Source organism: Etheostoma cragini, chromosome 6 (genome assembly GCF_013103735.1).
Source record: "Etheostoma cragini isolate CJK2018 chromosome 6, CSU_Ecrag_1.0, whole genome shotgun sequence".
NCBI classification, from domain to species: domain Eukaryota; kingdom Metazoa; phylum Chordata; class Actinopteri; order Perciformes; family Percidae; genus Etheostoma; species Etheostoma cragini.
Genome location: NC_048412.1, coordinates 25,166,948 through 25,190,790, shown reverse-complemented (window position 1 = coordinate 25,190,790; position 23,843 = coordinate 25,166,948). Strand labels below are relative to the sequence as shown.

The window sequence follows — 23,843 nt, the reverse complement described above, 5'->3', positions numbered from 1 at the left end:
ATACCATCTTGGATCTGACGATAAGGTGGGTAAGTGCAGGAAGAGGATCAGAAGGGGTGAAGGACACCAGTCTTTATGGAGATGATATCTTCTTCTTAAGAGACACGTCTATCCATCTGCTCGTATCAAAAGCCTTGAGATGTTGTCAGAGGTCAGGGTTTGGAAGGGCGCCGAGGCAAGCTGGAGGACATTGTTTGGGAAATCAGACTGTATTACGATACTAAAGATGCAAAATAACCTAATAAACAATCGTGTTTCCGTATTGTATGGCAGATGGGTTTAATGTTCCTTTGGTGATAATCACATTAAGTCGACAAAGCTCTACATAAATCACCCTGTCCAAATATAAATCCACAATGTACTGTTTATATGTACTTCATAGTGCTGATCAGTAAAATTGTCTGTATGCTGCTCACACACACTCCTCGTGACTGTGCAGCACAAATACTGTCCAAGGCTACAAAAAGGTACATCAATTTGAAGCAAGACAAGAAATACCCTTTAGGTGACAACAAAATGTACATGCTATTAGATCAGCTGCAGTATAGTGTTATGAAATAAATTGAAGCCAACAGATGAAAGCTGGGGGCCCCAAACAGGAGAGAGGAAACTATTAAGGTACACTTCACTCCTTCTTTTATGTTACACTGCCATCCTTTGCACAAATACAGAACTACATGCTGGTGGATGTTTCATGTGCAGAGTGATGTTGGTCTGCAGAGAGAGCAGCGGGCTTTAACACTAGGATCTGATACAGAGTAGGACTGAAACTGACGATTGTTTTTCTTTTGCAATTAACCTGCCTGTAATTTTTGGATTCATAAGTTAATTGTTTAGTCCATAAAATGTAAAAATAAATAAAAAGCAAGTCCAAGGTGTCTTGTTTTGTCCAATCAACAGTGCAAAACTCAAAGCCATTCAGTTTACGATACAAGACAGAGAAAAGATGCTAACCCTCACATTGAAGAAACTTGATCTAGAGGATGTTTGGCAATTTTGCACTACTTGTGCTTCAGTTATTATCAAAATAGTGGCCTTTTTTTCTGTTGATCAACTGATCAATTCCTTGTTTCAGCTCTAATAAAAGACACTTCTTAGCTGTCAAACATTTCTTCAAAAATCCCTTTTTCCAATGAGGGTTAGGACATTGAACTTTCAGAACAAAATTTGCACCGTACAATTTTACACTCTAGGGGCAATCTTTTTAAGTAAACCAAAATTGTTCCGATGAAGGCTGTAAAACCAAAATAAAAAGGCGCCAAAACTCTCCGTAGAGCTGACGGAAATGGAAGAGTAGGGTGATAATTATCCGTGTTCGTCACTACAAGCAACACCTTTCAAATACCACATTATCAGATTCATTGTTAATTAAAAAACCTATTTGTACAGAGCAGGTTTAATGAGAACTTGGAAGTGACAGGAAAGCTACCCAATGCTGCTGAGAGGGCACAAGGTTAAAGCTATAGTGCGTGACTATTTTATATTAATGAACGTCCGTTACATTCAAGCCACTGCCAAATGAGTTGACGCCAAGCTAATTAAGACCTTTAGCTCCACAAAACTCTCTCTGTATTTCTCAGTATGGTTAGGATTACAAAATGGTGTAGTTCGTCGACTCGGCAGCTCGAGTGATGCGTTTTACGTCCCGCTGAAAAAAGGACAACAGCTCATCATAGCCAATTTCCACAATGTCGGGCACAACTAACACTTTTTTCTTACGTACTGTATTGTGCATACACATTATATTGATATATTTATTATATAGAATCTACTGTTATGTATGTTACTACATTTCATCTTGCACTACAGGCCTATTATCTTTACATGGTATACGGGTTTATTAGAGTATATGTTATTACTTGGACAAACAGTATTATTCTAGTGTTTGATGTTTACATTCATTTTACCTCACTGACATTGCTGTTCTTACTCCAAAATGTTTTATATCCCGGTTGTTTTGATAAGTGTGTGTTAAATAAAGTTTATTTCTCTTATTAGTTTTTGTTCATTATTGTTCTCTAGACTACAACCATGAAACCAGTTTGCACAATGGTACACAAACACCCCGCTTTGTATAATATAGATATAGATATAGATATATAGTCATATCTGTTTGCACGAGACAAACGTCTGAACGTGATGCGTGCGGCATTAGGGAAGCGCACCCTGAAATGACGTCAGCCGTGCGTACACATACAGCAGGGCCTACAGCCAGAGCTGCAGTCCGAGCAACGATGGGAGGAATATAACGACCTTTTTTATACGTTATCAGGTGCGTTTGCAACATTCTGTGCATTTATTTTGATATTTTCTCATTTATGTTGTGATATGTGTGTGACTTTCAAAGGGCGACGCTTGGTTTCCGCAGTGAGTCAGGCGCTGTGTTTATTCTGGTGCGGCGCGCGGACATAGACATTTTTTATTTTATTGCTATGGGCGCGGATGTATTTTACTCATATTTCTATATATGCCATGGTTATTTCAGATATAAACACATATACTGACCACAACGCGTTTCGCATCATAACCCATCCCGTTTAAATGAGTCGTGACGCGCGAGTTGTAGCTACGTAAAAATGATCATCCGTGATGGGCAGCAGGTGATAACTCTCGGTTTTCTTGTTCTTATTCTTTCCCTCGGACCCTAAAAATCTACTCTGGTGGTATAAAGTTCCCTAGTTAAGATTTGAAAGGATGGAAATACTAATAGGATCTGGCACACCTTCTTTTGACTAGAAACAGAGCTCTGATTCAGTTTTACATTGCTGACCTAGGTCGATAATGTTAAATTCAGTCAGTAAGTTTGAGTCATCTCTTGATTAATAAATAAATTACATGTTGAGGTAGTTTCCATTCTAAACTACTTATACTTCTACTCCACTACCTGTCAGAAGCATATTGTTTACTAGATACTTTACAGATTTAGATGAATACAAAATATATACAAAATGAATTCAAAATCTACTAAAACGTTATGAGATATAATGTCATCATCACTTTAATGTTGCAGCTAGTTAAGGTGGAGCTAACTAGCTGCAACATTAAAGTGATGATTACATTTATACATCAATAATGACAAATAATCCTGTAACATAATATATAAGTTTCTGAAAGTGGCCATTCTGCATAATGAGTACATTTACCTTTGGTACTTTGAGTGTATTTTGAGAACTGAAATATAAAAAAAAAAAAAACATAAGGTCAAATATTGGTGGAAGGCCCCTGGGCTTTGAAAATTACCAGTACAGTTTTGTGATGAGTTTGACAAAAAGCAACATGTAGTCAGCGCAGGTGAAATATGATCTTGTTTCTTTGTTCCGGTCAAAACTCAGGCAGCAGCTGAGATTTGAATAATGCTTAAACAAGACCGCGGTTTTTCAAGGTAACGCCCAGCAGATGGACTCAGCTCACGTTATAACTGACAGGATCATAACATTAAAGTTATGATGAAAACTCTGATTTCACCAAGTACATATTTTGTAATGTATTTACAAGAATATAAACTTTCTGCCGACGTTCGTTTGCTACAAATTTGGGGAAATGCTACATATCCCTCACTACATCTGGTATGCAGTAGGTATTTAAGTTGCTCTGCTTTCTCCTCAGGGAATCTACAAAAATGGAGGGGGGAAATTTGTGAGTATATACCTCTTGTTTTTAACCAAGAAATAAGTTTATACAGTTCATTTTAGGAAAGCACCAGTCACAACATTGGTCCAATCTCTGCATCATTGCAGTGGCTACTCCCAAGACTATCTTGACCGCTTTATCCAAAGTCAAGACTCATCTGTGGTGAACAAGTTCCAGCAGAAGTACTGGAAAACCAAACAGACGCTCATTAAGGTCACAGGGAAGAAAGAGGACGAACATGTGGTGGCGTCAGATGCAGATCTGGACGGCAAGCTGGAGGTGAGGAGGAAAATTAAAGTGTTGTAGTTTTACTGCATGTTAAGTAACTCAAGGAACAGAAAGTTATAAGTTGCATCGCAGTTGCATCCCAGAAACATTAACAAACACTGGAGCTACTTTCCCTGTGGCAGACTTGGCAATGACTAAAATGGGTTTTTGATTCACGCAATGCCCATATTTGCTTAAGGCTTAAAACGTACATTAGGCTGCCTCTCCTAATCCCCATCATCTATGCCTCCATTTCACGAGTGAAGTGAATTTAAGGCCCAAAATCAATACCTCATAAAAGTCAGAACATCCCGCCTGAATTTAGACCAGGGACTTGATAAGCACTGTGATAAACTGGATAGTTTCAAACGTACACAGCCGATCAAAGCTCATGTTTTCAAAAGCTTTGATGTGACATTTTAAAACTTCTATTTTGACCTCATAGCGTTGCATCACAACCACAGTTGTAGAAATAGCTTAAAATCAATAAAGTATCATAGACGTATATCCGTTTTTTTGGTTTCTAAAAATAACTCATAAAAGGAGCTGTACTGTGCAGAAAAAGACTTCGCATTCAGACAGTATACTACACAACAGCTCTCACTTAACTTAGAACAACTTTCATAAGGATCAGGCATTTGGTGTTTATGCAGATTTTCTTGTAATCTGCAGGTGTTCCACTCCATCCAAAGAACATGCATGGAGTTGCTTAAGGTCATTGAGCAGTACCAGAGGAGGATCTGCTGTAAGTATTTGGTGGAAATAGAAACTCTAAGATATGAGCAGTCCACAAAGGGGGTTTCCATGCAAGTTTGTATTCTAGAAAAATCCGTACTCCATCAAATGTATTGTTCTAGAGTTGCAGCATGTAAATATTATATCTCATTTATAAGCGTCGCTATTAACCGAGGAAACAAAAACATGAATATCGATCTGTTACGTTTCATTAACTCGTCATAGAGAACAATGTCCAGAACATAAAATACCATCGATAATATTTCAATTAAAAACTACATTTACCATGTCTACTGTGTAGTTCTTTCCCAAGAGGAGAATGAGCTGGGTCGTTTCCTGCGCTCCCAGGGCTCGCAGGATAAAACCAGGGCTGGAAAGATAATGCAGGCCACTGGGAAAGCACTCTGCTTCTCCTCCCAACAGAGGTAGGCAACATACAAATCATTAGTGTATGTATGACATATGTATTCCACACCCTCAAAGAAACGGAGTGTCCTTTTTGTCCAGCTATAATCCCAGAGTTAAGTATGCTAGGAACGTCTCACCAACAGGATTTGAATAATCTTATTAAAGCAGAAGAAGTTTCCTTAACAATTGATACACACTCACTCTTACAGAATTAGGATCGAGTTTGACAGTGACAGTGTCATGATAAAGTCATGACACATGAACCCTAACCATAACTTGTCATGACAAAACCAAATGACACTTACTAAAAGCGTTATGTCATGAAAGTTCATGACTTGTTTAAAATATTTATGACTTGTTCATGACAGTGTCATGTCACTCCTATGTAGATACCTTCAAGTAACCTTGAGTTTATTGGATTTCTGAATCTGTCATAATCCGCTTACTAATAAAATGAGGCAAACCAACCACAAATACAGATGAAGAATATTCAAGTCAAGTGTTAAAGTGCTCATATAATGCTTTTTGCCTTTTCCCTTTACCTTAATGTGTTATGAATGTTTTTTGTGCACGTCATAGGTTTACAAAGTGAAAAAGCCCAAAGTCCACCTCAAGAGACTTTGGAAAACACTGTTCACCAACTGCTCCAAACAGCTCTATTGTAGTCCAGCCTTTACTTCCGTGACGAACGTGCGTCACTTTGTAACACTTTATACTGCTCTGCTCACTGCTAGCGTGACAAGCTAGCAGTGCTTACAGCACATGTGCGACTCCCAACAAAGATCGTAGAGAAGTAAGATTTCTCACTCTGTAGCTAAAACAGAAAGCTCAACACACAGGGTGAAATGAGGAGCTGTAGCAATGTGCAGTACAACACAAACATGGTGTTTTTTGAAAATGAAACCACAGAAGATTATTCTGGTACAACCTCTAAGTGCAATTATGAACCCGAAAATGAGCATAATATGAGCACTTTTAATGATTAAATATCATATTACAGCCATTGTGATACCCTGAGAATACTGGCAAATAATCGCAAACAACTGTGATTAACACAGGCAGGTTTGGTAGCATCTGTGTGCTGCTAGTGATTTTGTGTCTGCTGGTGTTTCTTAAAATTAAGATTACTACATTTGTTTACAGTTTGCTTGATTGATTTTAATGAGAGGGACAACCAAGTTGGTTGAACTGATTCTTCCAGGGGCCTTTCCTTGACTCTAATATTTGCATTTGAAAGACATTTCCAACCCTTTGCCCTGCTGGGGTTGGAAGAGCATTTTCCTTTCAGACTTCTAAATGTATTATATATTATAAAAGGCTAAAGGAGATTTCAATGCCAAACCTGCTGCACCTTAATACTTAAACACTACATCCTGTACAGATTGGCTCTGAGGAACCCTCTGTGCCGTTTGTACCAGGAGGTCGAAACATTTCGCTATCGAGCGATCTCAGACACGTGGCTGACAGTAAATCGAATGGAACAGTCCAGGACCGAATACCGTGGAGCGCTGCTTTGGATGAAGGACGTTTCTCAGGAGCTGGATCCAGATACTCATAAACAGATGGAGAAATTTCGCAAGGTTTGTCTGTCACACAATACATGAATGCTCCAACAAGTTATCAGCTATAGGAATGCAACTAGTTCTTCATCATTAATTACTCTGTCAATAATCTTTTCAATGAAATATCTGGTCTGAAAAAATGTCAGGAAATGTGGAAAACGTCCATCACAAGCTCCCAGAGCCCCAAAGAGACGTCTAAAATATCTCTTTTTACTGAAACATATTCAGTTATCAAGGATTATATCAAAATATCATCATCTAACTGAGTAATTGACTAAGCGGATTTTCTTACAATACCTCACACAAGCAACACAAGCAGCACAAAGCGGGAAAAGACTGTACCAAAACAATGCCACTAGAGGGCAGGACGCACCAACAAATGTTGTTCCATGGTTCAACCTATATTTAACAAATCAAGAACCCAGCATGCTTTTTTTCTGCCTACACTGCCGTTCACTGTTCAAACCTGTGTGATACATAATATCACGTTTTTATCTTCTGTTGGGACATTTTCTTATCCATTACATATCTCAGGTTCAGGCCCAGGTGCGCACTACCAAAACAGGCTTTGACAAACTGAAGAATGATGTCTGCCAGAAGGTTGACCTGCTGGGAGCCAGTCGCTGCAACCTCCTCTCTCACGTTTTAACCACATACCAGGTATACCACAAATCCCACTTGTTTGCATACACTCCATTGATCTTAAATAGAGTGTTTTCATTGGCTCTACCACATGGTTAAGCCAAGAAGGAAGACAAACATGAAGGGAACAAAGACACTGCATGGAGACTTAACTTTCAAGAGTACAGCTGGTCCGATACCATTTTTTGCATCCCAATACCAATATCTGAACTTGCGTATCGCCCGATACAGAGTACTGATCCGATACCAGTGTGTCATATATCTTATTATGTTTTAACAACTGTCTACTTCTATCCCTGTATGGATGAGATATGATTTCTATCTTTGTTGTCGGTCTGGCTCAGGTTAAACTCTTTCTGAAAGATGAAAAAACAATGAATGCCACAGAACTTTCTTTTATATCCAGTTTGACCGTCAATGATGACAGAAAAAGAACATAAATAAACAACTGTGCAAAAACTCCAGTACTTACCAATACAATTACCAGCGTTTTAGGCAGTATCGGAGGCAATACTGATACTGGTATCGGAACATCTGTATGTCAGACCACACGAGGAGACACGAGAATAAATTGAACTGAATAACTTTGACTGAGACTGGCTGGATATGTGGCCTCTGCTTGTTTTACCATTTCAGACAACACTTCTGCACTTCTGGGAGAAGACATCCCACACTATGGCGGCCATACATGAGAGCTTCAAGGGATGTCAGCATTATGAGTTCTCCACACTTAAGGTCAGAGATCCTTTAGACCTGTACAGATGATATCTAAACTCAATCACTGCCAAAGTAGTTCTATAGCTTGAGAATGGGCCAATATCTCTGATAAGTGACTTGGTTATTATTTCAGACCTTACAAGGCCCCTTGGGCAAGCTGGCTAAGAAGAAGGGAAGGAAGAAAATTAAAGCAAATGCCGCAGATGGAAAGTTAGCCGAGAACACAGAGGACCAGTGAGTTATCTCATCTTAATCTTTCCTCATGCAGGTAGACCAAACACGTGCATGCCAATGGTAAAAAAATAAGAGTATGTTTATAAACACTGACCCGGGCTGGGCTGAATTTAAGTTTTTCTACACAACTGCTGCTTTTGTGTAAAATGTTATACTGATCTTCCGTTTGTCATATCTACAGACTCATCTCACTAGTAAATGAAAGCACCAGTGATAAGACCAGAGAAGGTAAAAGAAAACAATGTTATTTTAATAGAAGTTCATCCTATGGTAATACATTTAGTTTATAAAATGTAAAACAATGGTGAAAAATTTGTTCCCGGAGCCCAATGTGACATCTTTAAAATAGTTTGCTCTGTCTGACAAATTGTCAAAAACGCAAAGATATTTAGTTTACAATCATAGAAGCAAATATTAAAATTGTACATTGACTTTGGTTATCAAAATAGTTTCTGAATAATTAGTTCAGAAACTAATCCGCTTCATCAGCTCGTTCATTTTGAAATATCAAGATTCCTTAAACACCTATACCTACCACTTATAAAAGCAAAGCAATGCAGAATTCGAATACAGCTGTTGTGAAAATGTTAAGAGAAACTTAAGTTTCTAAAAGAAATCATCGCTAATGTTCCCAGATTGTTATTTTATAATTGTGCATTTTCGTTTAAGTTCTCTGATCAACCTGCCTGGTCACTCTAGGGAATGGAGATTATCTCTCTGCCTATCCAGAGTTAGAGGGAGAGGAAAAGGACAGCATGGCCTTACTGAATGAGATCCTGGGCAGTATGTCTGTGGATGAGGACGACTTTTCTCGAGAGTGGACGGATGTGTTCGGAGACAGCGAGGGGGGAACGAGCACGGCATCGGCCGGACAAACGGAGCCTCAGCAAAAGGAAAACCCCTTCTTTCTACCATCTCAGCTGTTGGACCAGAGCACAAATAATCTGCATTCTTCCTTCTCAGGTCAGAACATACTACTGTGTGTGCATTTGTCCTGGTGTGGGCCAGACAATAGTGAACCAGAGAAGATAGGTAGGTAGATATTGGTGCAAGATTAAGCTTTTTTTATCAAAATGAGACCACAAGGTTTCCACCATTCTCTTCAGCCTAAACATCTTAATTAGCCACCAACACCTTTATTTAACAAAGTACTTAGGAAAAACCAATATGCTTGAAAACTAAATAAGTTATATTGTTTTTCCATGAATGAGTGCATTAACAAATGCAAAAGTAATTGCTGCTTCGTCCCAATGTAGCCAATTATTTCCACAAAATGTGGCTTTATCAAACCCATGTCTGTCAATGTAATAGAAAGAAGGCTATAATAACATGGCATTTAGTTTTGCTTACCCGTAGGTAATTGCCAACTACTTTCCATTTCATCTGGGCCTGGGCACTGGCTGCTAGCGGCCCGTCTGGTTTTGTTGATTTGGTTTTGCTGGTTTCCAACTTGAAGGGTTGTGAGTAGCCTCGCTATTTAGCTATAAAAGATGTGAAACCCTACTGCATGCGTTTCCTGGGTGAACTCACAAAGCCGACATTTCAGTGCAGCATAACAGGTCTGACGCCAATTTGAATCAAATAAAGCTAGTGGTTTAGAATGAGTGTGACAGTAAACTATAGTTCCTGCATGGTTCAGAGCATAGCATTCACATTCCAGTGAATGAGAGCAGGTTGAGGAGAAGAATACGGTCTATGGGATCTGAGGCAGGCAAGATGGTGATTAGATTGGAAAGGGGAGCTAAGAATCCTGCTGGTCAACAAAGCACGATTGGGCATGATCAATCTCTGCTTTAAAAAAAAAAAAAAAAAGCTTGAAGTCCAAATTACATGACCACACAGCAGAAAAAATCACAATAGAATTGTCAACCAAATTCAATCAGGACAACTTGGTAAAAGTATAGAGCGATTTTAAATCACTGAATGAGCACAAAGCCAATTCAAGCTGTAATCAGTCTGTAAGTGCAGAAACATGGACATAGACAAGGACTGCAAGTAGTAGTTTAAAGTGCAAATCACTATGGCAGCATTCAAGGAAAACATCAGGTGTTTACTGGAAACTAATTTAACCCTTTTACTGTTGTGCTCTCAAAACCTGTCTTGCATTTACCATTTTACATTCAATTAATTTTGCAGTTGCTAAACCACCATGTATTAAATGGAAAAAGCGATGCAGACTTTAAGGGCAGTTCATTGAACTAATCTGGGGTACTGGGCAGGATGAACCTTGTTCAAGAGGCTGACCTTGAGAACTTAAGGACCAGAGGTTTTGGGTTATCAAAGATCCTTCAGGAAGAACTGCGCAGGTGTAGCACTTCTCAGATTTTGGTGATGTGGCAGATTGGTCAAAGAAGTCACTTGTGCAAGAAGCATCACACATGGGCAGCAGAAACCAAAGCTCTTAACCTCCATTTAACCTAAATATTGGAGATCAGTACAGGCAAATCCTGGAAAGAATCTGGTTCAGAGTAAAAGAAGAAAAGATAAAAAGATTTTAACCATCTGGTCCAAAAAGCCAGATCGAAGGTAAAATGGCTTTAGACCAAGAATGTAAAACAAATCTAGGCTACAACAAATCTTCGAGAAGGAAACCCCCCAGAGCCTCATGAGTCAAGCACATTCAGATGCATCCTATAAGACCTGAAGCTGCAGTTAAACTCAAAGCTTAAAAACTAAAACAATTGAAAACATTTCTTAAGAACTGTCTTGTCAAAAAAAGGAAACACTGGTAGAGGGTGCTGGAATTGAAATACCATGATGTACTAAAATACCCAGAGGATTTAAAGGGTTATTTGGTCCTTTAAGCCGGGCGGATCCATTGGTTTGATTTTGGAGCAGATTGTTTGTTACAAAATTCAAAAATCAACAGCACATTCCAGTGTCTGCCCTGGTGGTGTGTAGTGTTGCTACATACTGCATTTTGTGGATACACAAAAGGATAAAAGCTAAATAAATTTGCCCAAAAGACCTCAAAGTTGTAATTGCAACTTCTGGCCTGTATCCACCACTAATAATGTCAGATGTGATTTTGCTGTGATAAATGTTTTGATTATTGCTTTTTGTGTGTCTATTACACAACATTCTTCCACATCAGCAGTGTGTATGAAGAGTGTGATGATTTATTTGTTGGAGCCTGCTTCGGCACATTAAGCGTGCCCAGTCGATTAATGTAGAAATCTGCCTCTCCATTTTCAGATTGGGCCGGGGTCATTTCACAGCCTGTCGCCCAGGCAACAGAGCCCTCCTCTGGAACCAGTCAGAACCCTTCTAAGCCAGCAGTGAAAGGTAGGACCAGGGGCAAATGAGTAAAACAGATAAAAAGACTTAAAAGAAAAACACTAACTGATTCAAAGAGACGTGTCCAACTGCAACCTGTGTTTATTAATCTTTAAAGAATTTTTGAGTTGTTTCCATTCATAATGTTGGATACCAGCCAGATGCAGTCTTTTACAGTTTAAAAAGGAGGTGTTCTTATTTTTAGCAGTGTCTCTGAGTGACATTTACCCAACTTAACTCATTTTACAGAGAAAGCAGGGCTGCCCAAAGATCTCTCAGCGTGGTTCAACCTATTTGCCGACTTGGACCCCCTCTCCAATCCCGATGCGGTCGGCAAAACTGACACAGAGCACGAACTTCAAAATGCATAGGTGTTCCTTAGTGTCATGGTGATCTAAAATTGGCATATTTGTAAAGCAGAATATACTGTAGCTGCCAGTGACCAGAGAACAATCTGCTCACACACACACACTATAATTTCATCTAATAGACAAAACCGGTAACTATCATAATTAAAATAATCAATAGTTGGATCTTTTTCTTGTGTGTGTGTGTGTATATATATATATATATATATATATATAAAAAAAGGTCCCTGACTATAATGACACACTGCACTATGAGATAATAAAAAGATACTTTGAAATGTTATAACAACTAAACTTAGTCTACAAAAAGGCTTGTACATTGTAATAACATTTCATATCAGTAAAGTATCTTATTATACGAGAAATATAGGATCTTGTTATGACAAGAGAAATGTTCTTGTTTTTACAAGGAACGGATTTTTTTCTCATGTTGGCACTATTATGCTGCTTTGAAGTGTTCCACTAACAACTACTAGCAGTCGTTCTTTTCTTTGTAAAAGAAAAGGATCCTTTACAAGACAACGATAATAATCCTGTTGGCTTTTTGAGTTGGGTTAAATATTTAATGTTTAGTATAGATACCTCATTATGACTTTGGAACAAGAAGCCTTTGACATTGAGCTGCCTTGGAAAACTTGATTCCCCAGAAGCATCCATGCTTTATTTCTGATTCTCATTACTAAAGACTGCACACAGGGAACAGTAACAGCAGAAAGAAAAGCATCAAAGATCACAGTGCAATAGTTCACACGTTTACAAAATACAGTAAATGTTGAGTAATGGCGTAAAAATACATTTTTCTGCCATTGATCTATTTAACACTAAGCCCTGACCAGAATTATTGGCAACTTTCACACCACATTTGAACAGGTGAACAGAGAGCCAAGAGGTTTCCCCATTTAATATTTATGTCGCAAAATAATTTAAAAAACATTAAGTATTTGTCTACGCCTTTTGAATAGATTCCAGAAAAATACACATATCATTCATTATTTACTGCATGTTGCATGCCTTGTTTTGTATCCAGTAAAAGTGTGATTGAATGAACAACGCTTTTATATTAATGTGAGATTTTTAATCAATGTGTTTTTGCCATGTGGATTTGTTTAGCTCAGCTATTGTCTTTAATGGGAAATGTATGCAGTTTTCAGAGCCAAACTAACTGGAAAGTTGGGATAATCATGAAAATACACTCATGTGATACAGATTTTGACTACAATGCTGCATAAAATGAATATATATCAGAGTAAACGCCTTAATCTAAATCACAAATCAACAATATAGAACCTCATACTTATTATTTGATTCCTAATAAAGTATTGATTGTGAATTTATTTTGTTGCAACTCAGCCTAGTGTCAAATTTAATGTATAAGCCATGTGGAATTTGTTTATATATTTAAATCATAACCAAATACATTGATTGCCTTACCTTGACTCCTATTTGTATATTAATGACATGCTTCTGAATATTAAAATTAGTAGTCCATGTGTCCGTCTGTAGCCTTTGAAAAGATTAAATAACAATCCAAAAAGAGACTTTTCGTTTTCTTTATTGAAAAACGCACACAAGATCTACATAAAAATGCGTAATACACAGGAGAACTGAATCATTGCCAAACATAGCAACCATTTCTTAACTGCACTGCACAATGAGCTTGTGAATAAAATCGGAGTTAGTATGATTGAAACTCTTGGAGCTACAAGCAGAAGAGAGTATTTCAAATTCATTTTTGTGGAATGTGCATATTGTTCAGTTTTGTGTTTCTGTGGGCACGTAGCTTAATAGACCAACATTTTGGAATGAAACATTTGCTAGTTTTATTCTCCCTTTCAAAGTTTAATTGTTCAAAATCAGTCATGTATTTTAGTTTTATGTTGTGGGGATAAAACATCTGCAGGTAACGTTAGGGCGCGTCTGGTTGGATCTGAATATCGAACCAAACTGTGTCACACAAAAAACTTTAGTGTATCTTTACTTCAAACTAAAATCAATTGCACACTCAGGTTGTGATTGTTTTAACTTACAAATTGGTCCAAAATAAAAATAGTGATTATCCTCTACCTTCCAAGTAAGTGCTTAGGCTTGGTTCAACGAGTGTTTATATGTCGATGAACTGTTTATAAACTATAAGAAATGCAAATAAACATTCTGCTTCTGGCACAAAAATTGTGCCTCGTGGGTCCCAAATACATCATAGGCCTGGCATTGCTTTGCAGATTGCTTTGGTACATATTTAACAAAGGGGTGAAACAAACAACATATTTGTCAACTTCTTAATTTGGAAGGATGTAGCTTATGTAGCTAGTTCCGCTTTCAAGAGTACTCACGGTTGACTTATGCAACTGCGATATCTGGAATGTGTCATAGCACCTGAAGCTCTAACCTGAACAGGTTAACGTAAAAGTCATCTGTCACAAGATGTGACACTAATCGGTTCATTATGTCCATAATAAACTCCCTCTCCAAAAAAAAAAAAAAAAAAAAAAAACATTTCCGCAAAAGAATGGAATATCTTTCTGTAGAAGAACGTTATAAACACTAGGGAAAGGCAACATAGTCCATGCAAGTACATTCCACATGACCTGAGTTATTGTTATGTATAGTGTGGGGCAATAAAACAGGGCAATGGGGGAGGTGTGCTCTTTGTGATTGGTTATTTGGTCATTGACAAAGCTAATATTTGCATTTTATATTGAACCAAGTTTTCATAGTGATCAAACTAGAAAAGCTGTAGACCTTGTGCTACAAATATTTTTAAATTAAAAATATGGCCTGTATCATTCTGAGCCAATGGCTCAACAAGTGCAAACATTGTTGTTAATGCGGGGCAATGTATTCTGACTGTAAGACATCCCTTTATGCTAAATACATGAATCGAGCATTTCCCATCCTGTCAAAAAATGATGCATAGATGTTAGCTCGCTAAACACTGAACAGCCGATAATCTGGTTAGATAACATGAGAAAGCCTATTATTTTAGTTAAGCGTTTTCCTTTTTAATTTTATCTTAACTGAGAGAAAAACACAGCTCACCCTGTATCAGGCTTAGCTGAGGTGCTGGAGCTACAGGAACAGGTAGCAAGACTTGCTACTGGTTAATGCCTTGAAGAAAGTCTCTGACCAAAAGTTGCTAAATGAAATAGACCTTGCACAGACTTAAGTGTGCAGATGTTTTTTCCATTAATTAAATCGTTATAAAACTGGCGGTGCCACGTAACACAATCATTTCAGAAGTCATTTCTTTTATTTTTTTGCAATAGAAAGCAAAGCAGTGTTTGTTAAGGGTGCTGTCACGGTACAGACGAGAAGGCTAGGTTAGTGATGGGTAAAGGGATGCTGTGCCCAAGGTCAGCCCTCTTAAATCTGGACGACAATGGCCAAGCAATCAAGCTTCCTACTTTGTGTATGTCATTTCTAGACCTTGGGCACTCCCTTGTGGCTAACGTTAAGATAAACTGAGTGCAAGGATTTTCTTTTGTTTTTTTGTTTCTTTTTTGTTTTCAACCATACCACTTGACTAGCTGTAATGTTTCAGCTGTAGGTGGTTTGGTTATGAATACCTGAGAACTAGCTGGTGAGGAGAACTTGTACTGCGCCATCTTTCCCCACATCTTTGTCGGGGCTCTGGCGGTCTGTGCTGTTGTCTATGTTTATGCCTGTGCTTGTGTTGGTGCTCCAGTCAGCGGAGGCCGGAAAAGTAGCTAGTGGTGCAGTTGGCAGAGTTGGGGTCACCTGAGGCCCTGGGCTGTCGGAGGAGCAGGACGAGGGTGAGACGGGGGAGAAGAGGGAGGAGCAGAGGAGTTTGACAGGGCAGAAGGCAGAGCCCCTGGGAATGAAGTTCACCTTGTTTTTGTCAGGGCACGAGAAGAGAGGGAAGCCTTTTGATGTGCCAGACCTGAGGACATAAAGAAGGCTGAGCTCAGTACTTTTGCTTGTTATGTCCTATTTACATGACTGTATTGATTAAATGGAAGGTGTTTATCCCACACAGAAGTTTTGCCCTCAGCTACAATGCTAATAAGCTTGGTATCTTTGTTGTACTATCCTCCCACAGGATCTCAGAGCCCCTGAAATAGTAAACTTTATCTATTGTTCTTTTTAGTGGTGTGCATTTCAAAACTTGTAGATTGTAAGATGAAAAAAATACTTACACCATCTCCTCAAACACTTTGACCCTCTCACAGCCCTCTGGAGGTTCACGTTTAAACATGTAGCTGTTGTTAGGTTTGGGAGATGTGGCAAACTTGGGAAGAGGAGAACTGCACAAACTGTCTGGAAATACCGTAAATAAAATAACATAGGAAAAAGGAAAAAAACAAAACACAGTTAGGACACTTAGAAGCTGCAATGTGCTTAGAGTGGGCTGTGTATCACTGAAGATTTCAAACACAAGTTTCTGTACTGATACTAAATCAACACTGTTGAAAACACTTTTCAGTGCTTTGCTATTTGAAATATTAACATCCTTTTTTTCATTGAGCAAAAAAAGCCAAACTTCTGAAATATTAAAAACACAGAGTTTCCATAGAGGCACTTTGCTGAAATAAAATACAATCTATATAAAACTGTCAAAATTCCAATTTAAATAAAAACAAGAAAGATATTCTAAGCATGAATTTGATTTCAGCTTTCATTATGTAACCAAAAAGTATATACCTTAGGGTCAATACCCTTTCAAAAGCTTTTAGTGGGAAGTGTTGTCCATGTCTCTTTGTCAATGCTTTTTAAGACCAGAGAACAATCTATTTAACTTAAGTGACCCTTTTGAGATGCATGGAAGTAACAATTTACCAACAAAATACTCAAAACTAAAATAGAAAAGTGCAAGCAGCAAATAAATACAAAAACCTTACAGCTTACATTTTCTTTAAAGAATACAGTGATTTTGCATTGCACTCCTATAACATTGTCAGACTCCAGCTGAAAGCTTATTATAATTGATGCAGCAGAATCTATTTTATTCCACATCTTTGCTCTTAAAACTTAGCCCCTACATTACCCATAGTGCAACTCAATCGCTGACAGTTTGGTCAAAGTTTCAGAAGTGTTATGCTACCTGAATTAGTAGAGGTTAATGCAGCCTCAAGCAGAGATGTGAAGCAGGCAACAGAGGTCTGGTAAGCTCACTTGTTTCAAACCCAATATTTTTTAATTTTGTAACATCAATTGAGGCAATTTATATGATGTGTAAAATCGGGCATAAAGTGGCATTTGTCAAACAAAAAGCACACCTTTGTCGATTTCCTCTGCAGAGCATGGGCTTCCATTAGGGGAGTGGACGTGGTCAGAGCAGCAAGGGCGGGGCGACGGGCTGGAGTCACCACTTGAAGGGGCTTGTGTGTCCGTATCACGTGTGTCCCCACTGCTGCTGTAGTGATGCAGAGGGAAGGGGGCGCGGCGGCCATCCACCACATTCATGGCCTAGAGGTCAGAGTGCAGAGGAGGTGGTGACAGGTCATGCGTTTACGTGCATTGATCATACAATGTCAGAGTGGTGATGCTTAGCACCTTCTTTGAAGAGAATCATAACTCAAAGCTTACATTCAATCACCCATAACGAGCAACGTGTCCTTGAACATCCCATGCTCACTCACTGGACAATGTCATTCTGGGTTAAGAGCATCAGCAAACGCATCCTAAATCTAATAATGACTAACTGAAAAGCCTTTGGTGTGTTTGTCTGTCTGTTTAAAGGGCAGTTGGAAAACACCACGCCAGATGGTAATATACTTGACAGTAGATGACTCGTGTGCAGAGCATTTAGGCTTTGGCCCAACAGATTCAAAGGGGAAAGCAGGAAAGAAAAAGTGCTTGGTGTACTGCAGACTGGTGTACTGAAATTAATCAAATAACCGATGCATTGCGATGTGGCCATGGACAATGCTACATCGATGCAGTGGTCAACCATAATCGATTATAGCGCAATGATGTTGCTCGTTAATTTTCCGGTTGCTGCATGAACATTCAAATGAAAAATAACATTCTCAGTAGCCTAACCAGTTTCATCTGTACCTATGATAGACTCTAATCTCATCCGGTTTTCAATAACCTGATGTCATTCGTGTCACATAAGTCTTGCCCTCTCAACATAGAGATATCGAATCAAAGACATGATAATCGTAATCGAATCAGGAGACCAGTGAAGATATACACCTCTAATGTTAATATATGTGTTTAAACTATGTGTGTGACTTTCTAAGAGGGAAGTTTTACAGACCTGCCAAGGTTCAGTACCCCACAGATTTACAGGTGTCCTTGTCTCTAAGCAATTTAATTGAGTGAGAATATATGTTAGCGCGCACACACACACACACACGACTTTACAAGACCGTATTTGTGTGAATGCAATACATAAAGTCACGAACTCACACCAGAAAAATAGAAATAAATAAATACATTTCTATTGTGTAACCTTACGTAGCAATTTCCTATGAAGTTAGCCTGCGCACTTACAGACTAAGAGTGCAGGCTATATATGTAGCTCCTTTTTAATTAGCTACATTGATTGTATTTCATTAATACACTTTGACACAATTTTGTTGAAAATTATGCAGTTCTTTTCACCAGAGATATTTTATTGTACAGAAATTCCTACTCATAATTATTAATAGGAAGCTAAAAACTGCTTGACCCGTTGCTGGTGTGTGTACACATTCCTACCTGTATGCCTTGCTCCCAGTCCTCTCTGATAAACACATTTTCTAGCTCGTGGCTGATGCCTTCCACACTGCTTGGCACCCGGCATATGAGGGATTTTGGCACAGGGATGGTTGACAGGGCGGATGAAGTTCCCTTGTACTGAAAAAAGAGACAAAAATAAAAAAGTGTGAAAAATGATGTACACTCAAATAATTCATCTTACAATTTAGATCAATTGTGCAATTAAATACATAATACTGCAAATGTCTGTGACACCGAGATCTGCTTGCGGTATTGAATCGTCACTAAGACAGTTTTATGAGACAGTTAATGGGTTAGGGCGTGAAGTTTAATTACATGTTACTGAAGTTAGATTAAATATCATAGGGAACAAAAACTTAGCCATGATTGTGATATGCCACATGTGGCTATGGGGCATAGCATATCACTGTTTTTGTTCATTTTTTCACAGTGGTTGATGTGTACTGTTGCTGGGCAGATGTTAAAGAATGAACTGCAAACAAGGAGAGAACAGGGCATGCCCAGACACATTCCCCTTCTCCTTTTGACAGAACTGACCTCCTAAGTCAAATACAGTGCAACAAACACCATCATAAACCTGGATTATGATCACATATGGCCTATAAACAAGGCCATATGTTACATGCAAAAACGTGAACTAAAACTAAACAGTTAAGTTAAAGCTAAGTTAGCCCTGACATTTGTTGCCATAACAAAACCCTGAGCTGTAGCAGACAGACGTGATACACTGTATATGGCCTGGCAATTAATTTGGAGATTGGTAATTTATGAGATTGTATTTTTTTTGTACGATCTCATAAATTGTGATTATTGTGATATTCAAATTATTGTGTTATTGTGATTCCGAGTTGTAAACTGAACCCTGGGTATCTGCTCTGTCTTTGAGAAAATTAAAGCTAAAACGGGCTGATCTGGAACATTACGGGAATTATGTCATAAGGGGAAAAGTTACCTCCCCTTTCTCTGCTTTGCTCGCCCGCAAAATTATGAATCCCATTATGGCCATGCCAAGACCTGCCCAGAGAATTTGGCCCGCCCATGAGAAAGAGAGAGACATCATAGCTTGCAAACAAAAAGAACCATGGGAGTTGGTCAGGGCTAGAGTTACAGAGAAAGATAGAGTGGCGACACTACCATTGGACTCGTAAACATTGGACAGGATTCATTTCCATTGCTGACCGTCAAGTAACTTCTGAGGTAAATTGATTAAATAGCTACCTCTTTTGAATTTTCAACTGTCTATATTTTTATCAGAGCCCCTTTATGATGCATATACTGATCTTTCTTTGTGTGTGTACAGCGCAATCAACTGGCGATTCGGTGCTGTACAGAGTAGAACAAACTAAGACGTGAACCGACTGCTGCTGGTGGGATAAACCAGGGTCCCGCTGTGTACTGCAGGCCTCTGGGAAAATGAGGAGCACTACACCAGTAATGTAATGCTAACTACTATTCACACACACACGCACGCACGCACGCACGCACACGTTATTCTTTAATATATTTGATACGTTGTGTATGGCTTAGTCTTACAATTACCATGGTTGTGTGGTTAACTCATGCCTCATCAGAAGAAGTGGGCTGCACACTGAATGCTGATGGACTGTTGCTACTTTGCAATTGAGAAAGCATAGTAGATAATGAGTGTTCTGTGACACTTTAATTGATAAACAATAGTTAGGCTACATTTGTTATTGCAGTATAAAAATATAAACTGGTCCATTTATTAACTTTATAATATTGATAGTTTGACTTAAGATGGAAAATAAGCAGTTTTTTTTAATTATTTAATCCCATTTCAAAGGTAAAGCCTGTTTTGACTGATCTGTACTAGTGTACATCTGTGTATAAAAATACCTGACAAGGACTCTGGAAGTAAAAGGTTTTTATTCTTTTGTTTGGTGATTATTGATTACATTAATGACAGATTATGCTTTTACTTTGTATCACAGACCAGTATTATACTACAGATATATTATCTGTAGTGAGTTCTCATTTTTAATTGTCCTTTGTAGTGTTGTAGTGAATGTTGTAAAACTCTGGCTTTTGGTTGCTACCCTACCACTCCAAATGTAAAACTGACATTTACAAATATGCAATAACAATGAAAGAAGTACGTGGGTATATTTTTTCATTTACACCTACCATCCAATATGGCACTCGCTGCTGTCAGTCCCATAGAAGAAAATGACATTACGGCGTGTGTTTGGAACTATACAGGCTTACATCAACCACGTGACCACCCCGCTAGCAAGATCAAAGAGTGTCGTAACTCTACTCTCTCTATGGTTCTGGTCCAAGTCACACCCCCACCCTCCAACTCGCATGCTGATGATACACTTTATAATCCGTAAGATTAAACTAATGTAGCAAACGAAAAACTAAAACCCTGATTCAGAATTTGATACCATTAACCAAGCAATACCACCTTGCTCAACATTGGCATGTTCAGTTCTCTTATCTTCAACAGCTAAGGCATGGTTTGGTCTGTTTCATTTGTATGTTTTCTGCCTGGCTACTAAGCTACTTTCTTATATACCTGCTGTCAGGGTCAAATCTTGCATCACCAAAGTCAGTTAATGTTTTTTTTACCTGACATGAGCTACCAGTAATTCAGTTTGGCATGGCAAGAACAGTGACATGAATAACTTACCTGTGGTTGGCATGCAGTGCCATGCTGCACCTGTTGCTGCAGCTGCAGGGAGCTTTGCTCCCTGTCTTTGCTCTGCCGACTGACCTGTTTGCTGCGCTGCAGCTGCAGTCTCAGTTTAGCAATCTGCTGGAAAAAAAAGTAGAATCACTTCAGCAAATGACAGAATCACAATTAAGTTGCAAAGGCAATATTACTGTCAACATATGAATTTTAACTTTTCCCAGCAGTGAAATGAATAAAGCCAGAAGATGTTCCCATGGCTGCAACAAATATTTTCTGTCACAATTTCCTAAAGTACAAGGAATTATCTTCCATCATCTTGTTTTGCTCAACCAACAGTCGTAAACCCACAAGATATTCAATTTACTAAACCTAGCACAACAAGTAAGGAAATTTGTGTTCGGTGGATTGTTTCTCTGTGGTAACAATGCTTTTTGGCAATAAATCTCATACCATTGGAATGCCTGTTTAGTTCCCTTTCAAATTGTGCCCCATTTGTAAGGTACATGCATTGGTTGGATGAGCAGCAATACTGAGTATGTGGGTTGCGGCCATAAAAAATATGCCAAATCTTCTCTGCCATTGCCAAAGAGGTTATTTTGCTGTTGCTATTAACACTTGTTTTGAGCTCCTGGTACCCCCAGATGCTGCCAATCAGGTGCCTGAACTTGGGAATGCTGTTTGTGCCTGAGTGACTAACACAACCACGTTGGCTGACTTGCAACAAATGCTGGTTGAAGAATGGGATGCCATCCCACAGCAGTGTCTGACCAGGCTGGGGACCTGCATGAGGAGGTGGTGCCGGGCTGTTGTGGCTGTGTATAGTTCTTCCGCACGCTACGGAGGCTCCTGTTTGTGAAATGAATACATTGTTAACTTGCCAATATGTCTTGTTTCCTCAAACTTCAATCATCCAATCCACCAAAAACCAAACAAATCAATGGCAGAATAAGCGGTTTTGCACTGGCAGAGAAGATTTGGCAAATTTGTCATGGCTCAACCCACATACTCAGTGCGGCTGCTCATCCCACAAAAGCATGTTCTTTACAAATGGGGCACCATTTGAAAGAGAACTAAACAAGCTTTCCAACAGTATAAGATTCATTGCCAAAAAGCATTGTTACCACAGAGAAATGATATACCAAACACAAATACCCTTACCTTTTGTGCTAAATGTATTATGGAAAGTTAAAAAGCTGCAAATTCTCACAATTGATAAGCTGGAACTATCAAATCTTGCATTTGAGCTTAAAAAAAGTGAATTAAACAATTAAAAGATTATTTAAATAGTTCCAGATAAGTTTTTGTCAATCAACTGATTAATTAGACTAATAGCTGCAGCTCTACTCACATGTATTTAACTGTTTGGTTAGAAATATTTGAAATTAAAAGTTCTGAAAATAACTTGCATCTTATTATTATAATAATAAAAAGATCTAGCTGACACTGTTAGTGTTTGGTGGAATATTTGTATTTATGTTCCTCCTTTTTGCATCAGCTGGGAGAAAAATAACAACCTACACTGATGAGAATATTGTGCAATTTGTTAAATAAATATTTTCTTATCATTTTAAGAATGGCTGGGAGGCTGTCTTCTCTTCCGTGGCTAACAACATTAATATGGCACTATTGGGTTCTTCCAAAAATATGTGCAACTGTGTGCGGCTATAAAAATTTACTTCACTTGAATACTGTTGCAGGCTACTATAGTGCATATACTCAGGCACGCTTGTCTGATGATGAAACAAGTTAGGTCAATGGGTGTTTCTGTATCTGGCCCAGTATCAGCCTAAAAACAGGATATCCTTTGTGAGCCTTACAGACGCAGTACAACTATGCAGACAAAGGTGTGGTCTTCAACGCTGATCTTGTAAACCTGGCAACACAGTCAACAAAGAGACTTGCTCTATTCAGTGAAAAGTCCTCCCCCACACATGTAATCGCAGAGGTTCAAGAGCTAGAACACAGTTAACATCTTTCATTGAGTGACCGCAGCTGTCAATAATGACAAGTCCAGGCAATCCTTAAGTAATCTCAGAGGATGAGAAAGAAAGGTTTTCCTGGCTATGCAATGCTATTGATTGTACAAGCCAAGGTCCTACTTGGTAGAAAGTTGAACACTACGTTTTTCTACCAGGCCTAGTTATACATGGAATGTGTACATTTAAACTTTAGTGTAAGTTATAAAATCTGATTCTAAATCAGATTTCATGAGATGACAGTGGTGTGACTCCATAGCCGGCTATACACTCACCGGCCACTTTATTAGGTACACCTGTCCAACTGCTCGTTAACACTTAATTTCTAAGCAGCCAATCACATGGCGGCAACTCAGTGCATTTAGGCATGTAGACATGGTCAAGAGAATCTCCTGCAGTTCAAACCGAGCATCAGTATGGGGAAGAAAGGTGATTTGAGTGACTTTGAACGTGGCATGATTGTTTGTGCCAGAAGGGCTGGTCTGAGTATTTCAGAAACCGCTAATCTACTGGGATTTTCACGCACAACCATCTCTAGGGTTAACAGAGAATGGTGCGAAAAAGAAAAAACATCCAGTGAGCGGCAGTTCTGTGGGCGGAAATGCCTTTCTGATGCCAGAGGTCAGAGGAGAATGGCCAGACTGGTTCGAGCTGATAGAAGGGCAACAGTGACTCAAATAACCATCCG

General features: G+C 38.8%; 2 protein-coding genes across 5 annotated transcripts in view; one reads left to right on the top strand and one right to left on the bottom strand.

Annotated features, from left to right (window-relative positions):
* Positions 1–2,161: 2,161 nt before the first annotated feature.
* Positions 2,162–11,943, top strand: ica1 (islet cell autoantigen 1). Of its 2 annotated transcripts, none has more exons than XM_034873565.1 (13): positions 2,162–2,272; positions 3,607–3,636; positions 3,738–3,909; positions 4,570–4,642; positions 4,934–5,057; positions 6,422–6,620; positions 7,137–7,262; positions 7,881–7,979; positions 8,095–8,195; positions 8,377–8,423; positions 8,925–9,158; positions 11,391–11,480; positions 11,721–11,943. In XM_034873565.1, exons 2-13 carry the CDS (start codon positions 3,620–3,622, stop codon positions 11,840–11,842), a joined length of 1,404 nt encoding a protein of 467 aa, XP_034729456.1. In that variant the 5' UTR covers positions 2,162–2,272; positions 3,607–3,619; the 3' UTR covers positions 11,843–11,943. The 2 variants fall into 2 exon arrangements, with proteins under 2 accessions (XP_034729456.1, XP_034729455.1); XM_034873564.1 differs by having other exon boundaries at positions 8,895–9,158.
* Positions 11,944–13,709: 1,766 nt separating this feature from the next.
* The window catches only part of LOC117945834 (glucocorticoid-induced transcript 1 protein), a 23,319-nt gene continuing 13,185 nt past the window's right edge, over positions 13,710–23,843 (bottom strand). For 2 of the 3 annotated variants that reach the window (XM_034873555.1, XM_034873552.1), the window contains exons 5-9: positions 21,177–21,302; positions 18,503–18,640; positions 17,074–17,263; positions 15,994–16,114; positions 13,710–15,737 (exon numbers count right to left, since the gene is read on the bottom strand). In XM_034873555.1, coding sequence (XP_034729446.1) covers positions 15,410–15,737; positions 15,994–16,114; positions 17,074–17,263; positions 18,503–18,640; positions 21,177–21,302 — 903 coding nt within the window. In that variant the 3' untranslated portion in view covers positions 13,710–15,409. The remainder of the gene's footprint in view (positions 15,738–15,993; positions 16,115–17,073; positions 17,264–18,502; positions 18,641–21,176; positions 21,303–23,843) is intronic. The other variant, XM_034873554.1, reaches the window with a different exon arrangement.

Bases quoted from the DNA above. Each gene is read 5' to 3' on its own strand.
- ica1 (XM_034873564.1), top strand. The intron at 4,643-4,933 runs GTAAGTATTTGG...TCTACTGTGTAG, and splicing joins GTACCAGAGGAGGATCTGCT to TTCTTTCCCAAGAGGAGAAT. The intron at 5,058-6,421 runs GTAGGCAACATA...CATCCTGTACAG, and splicing joins TGCTTCTCCTCCCAACAGAG to ATTGGCTCTGAGGAACCCTC.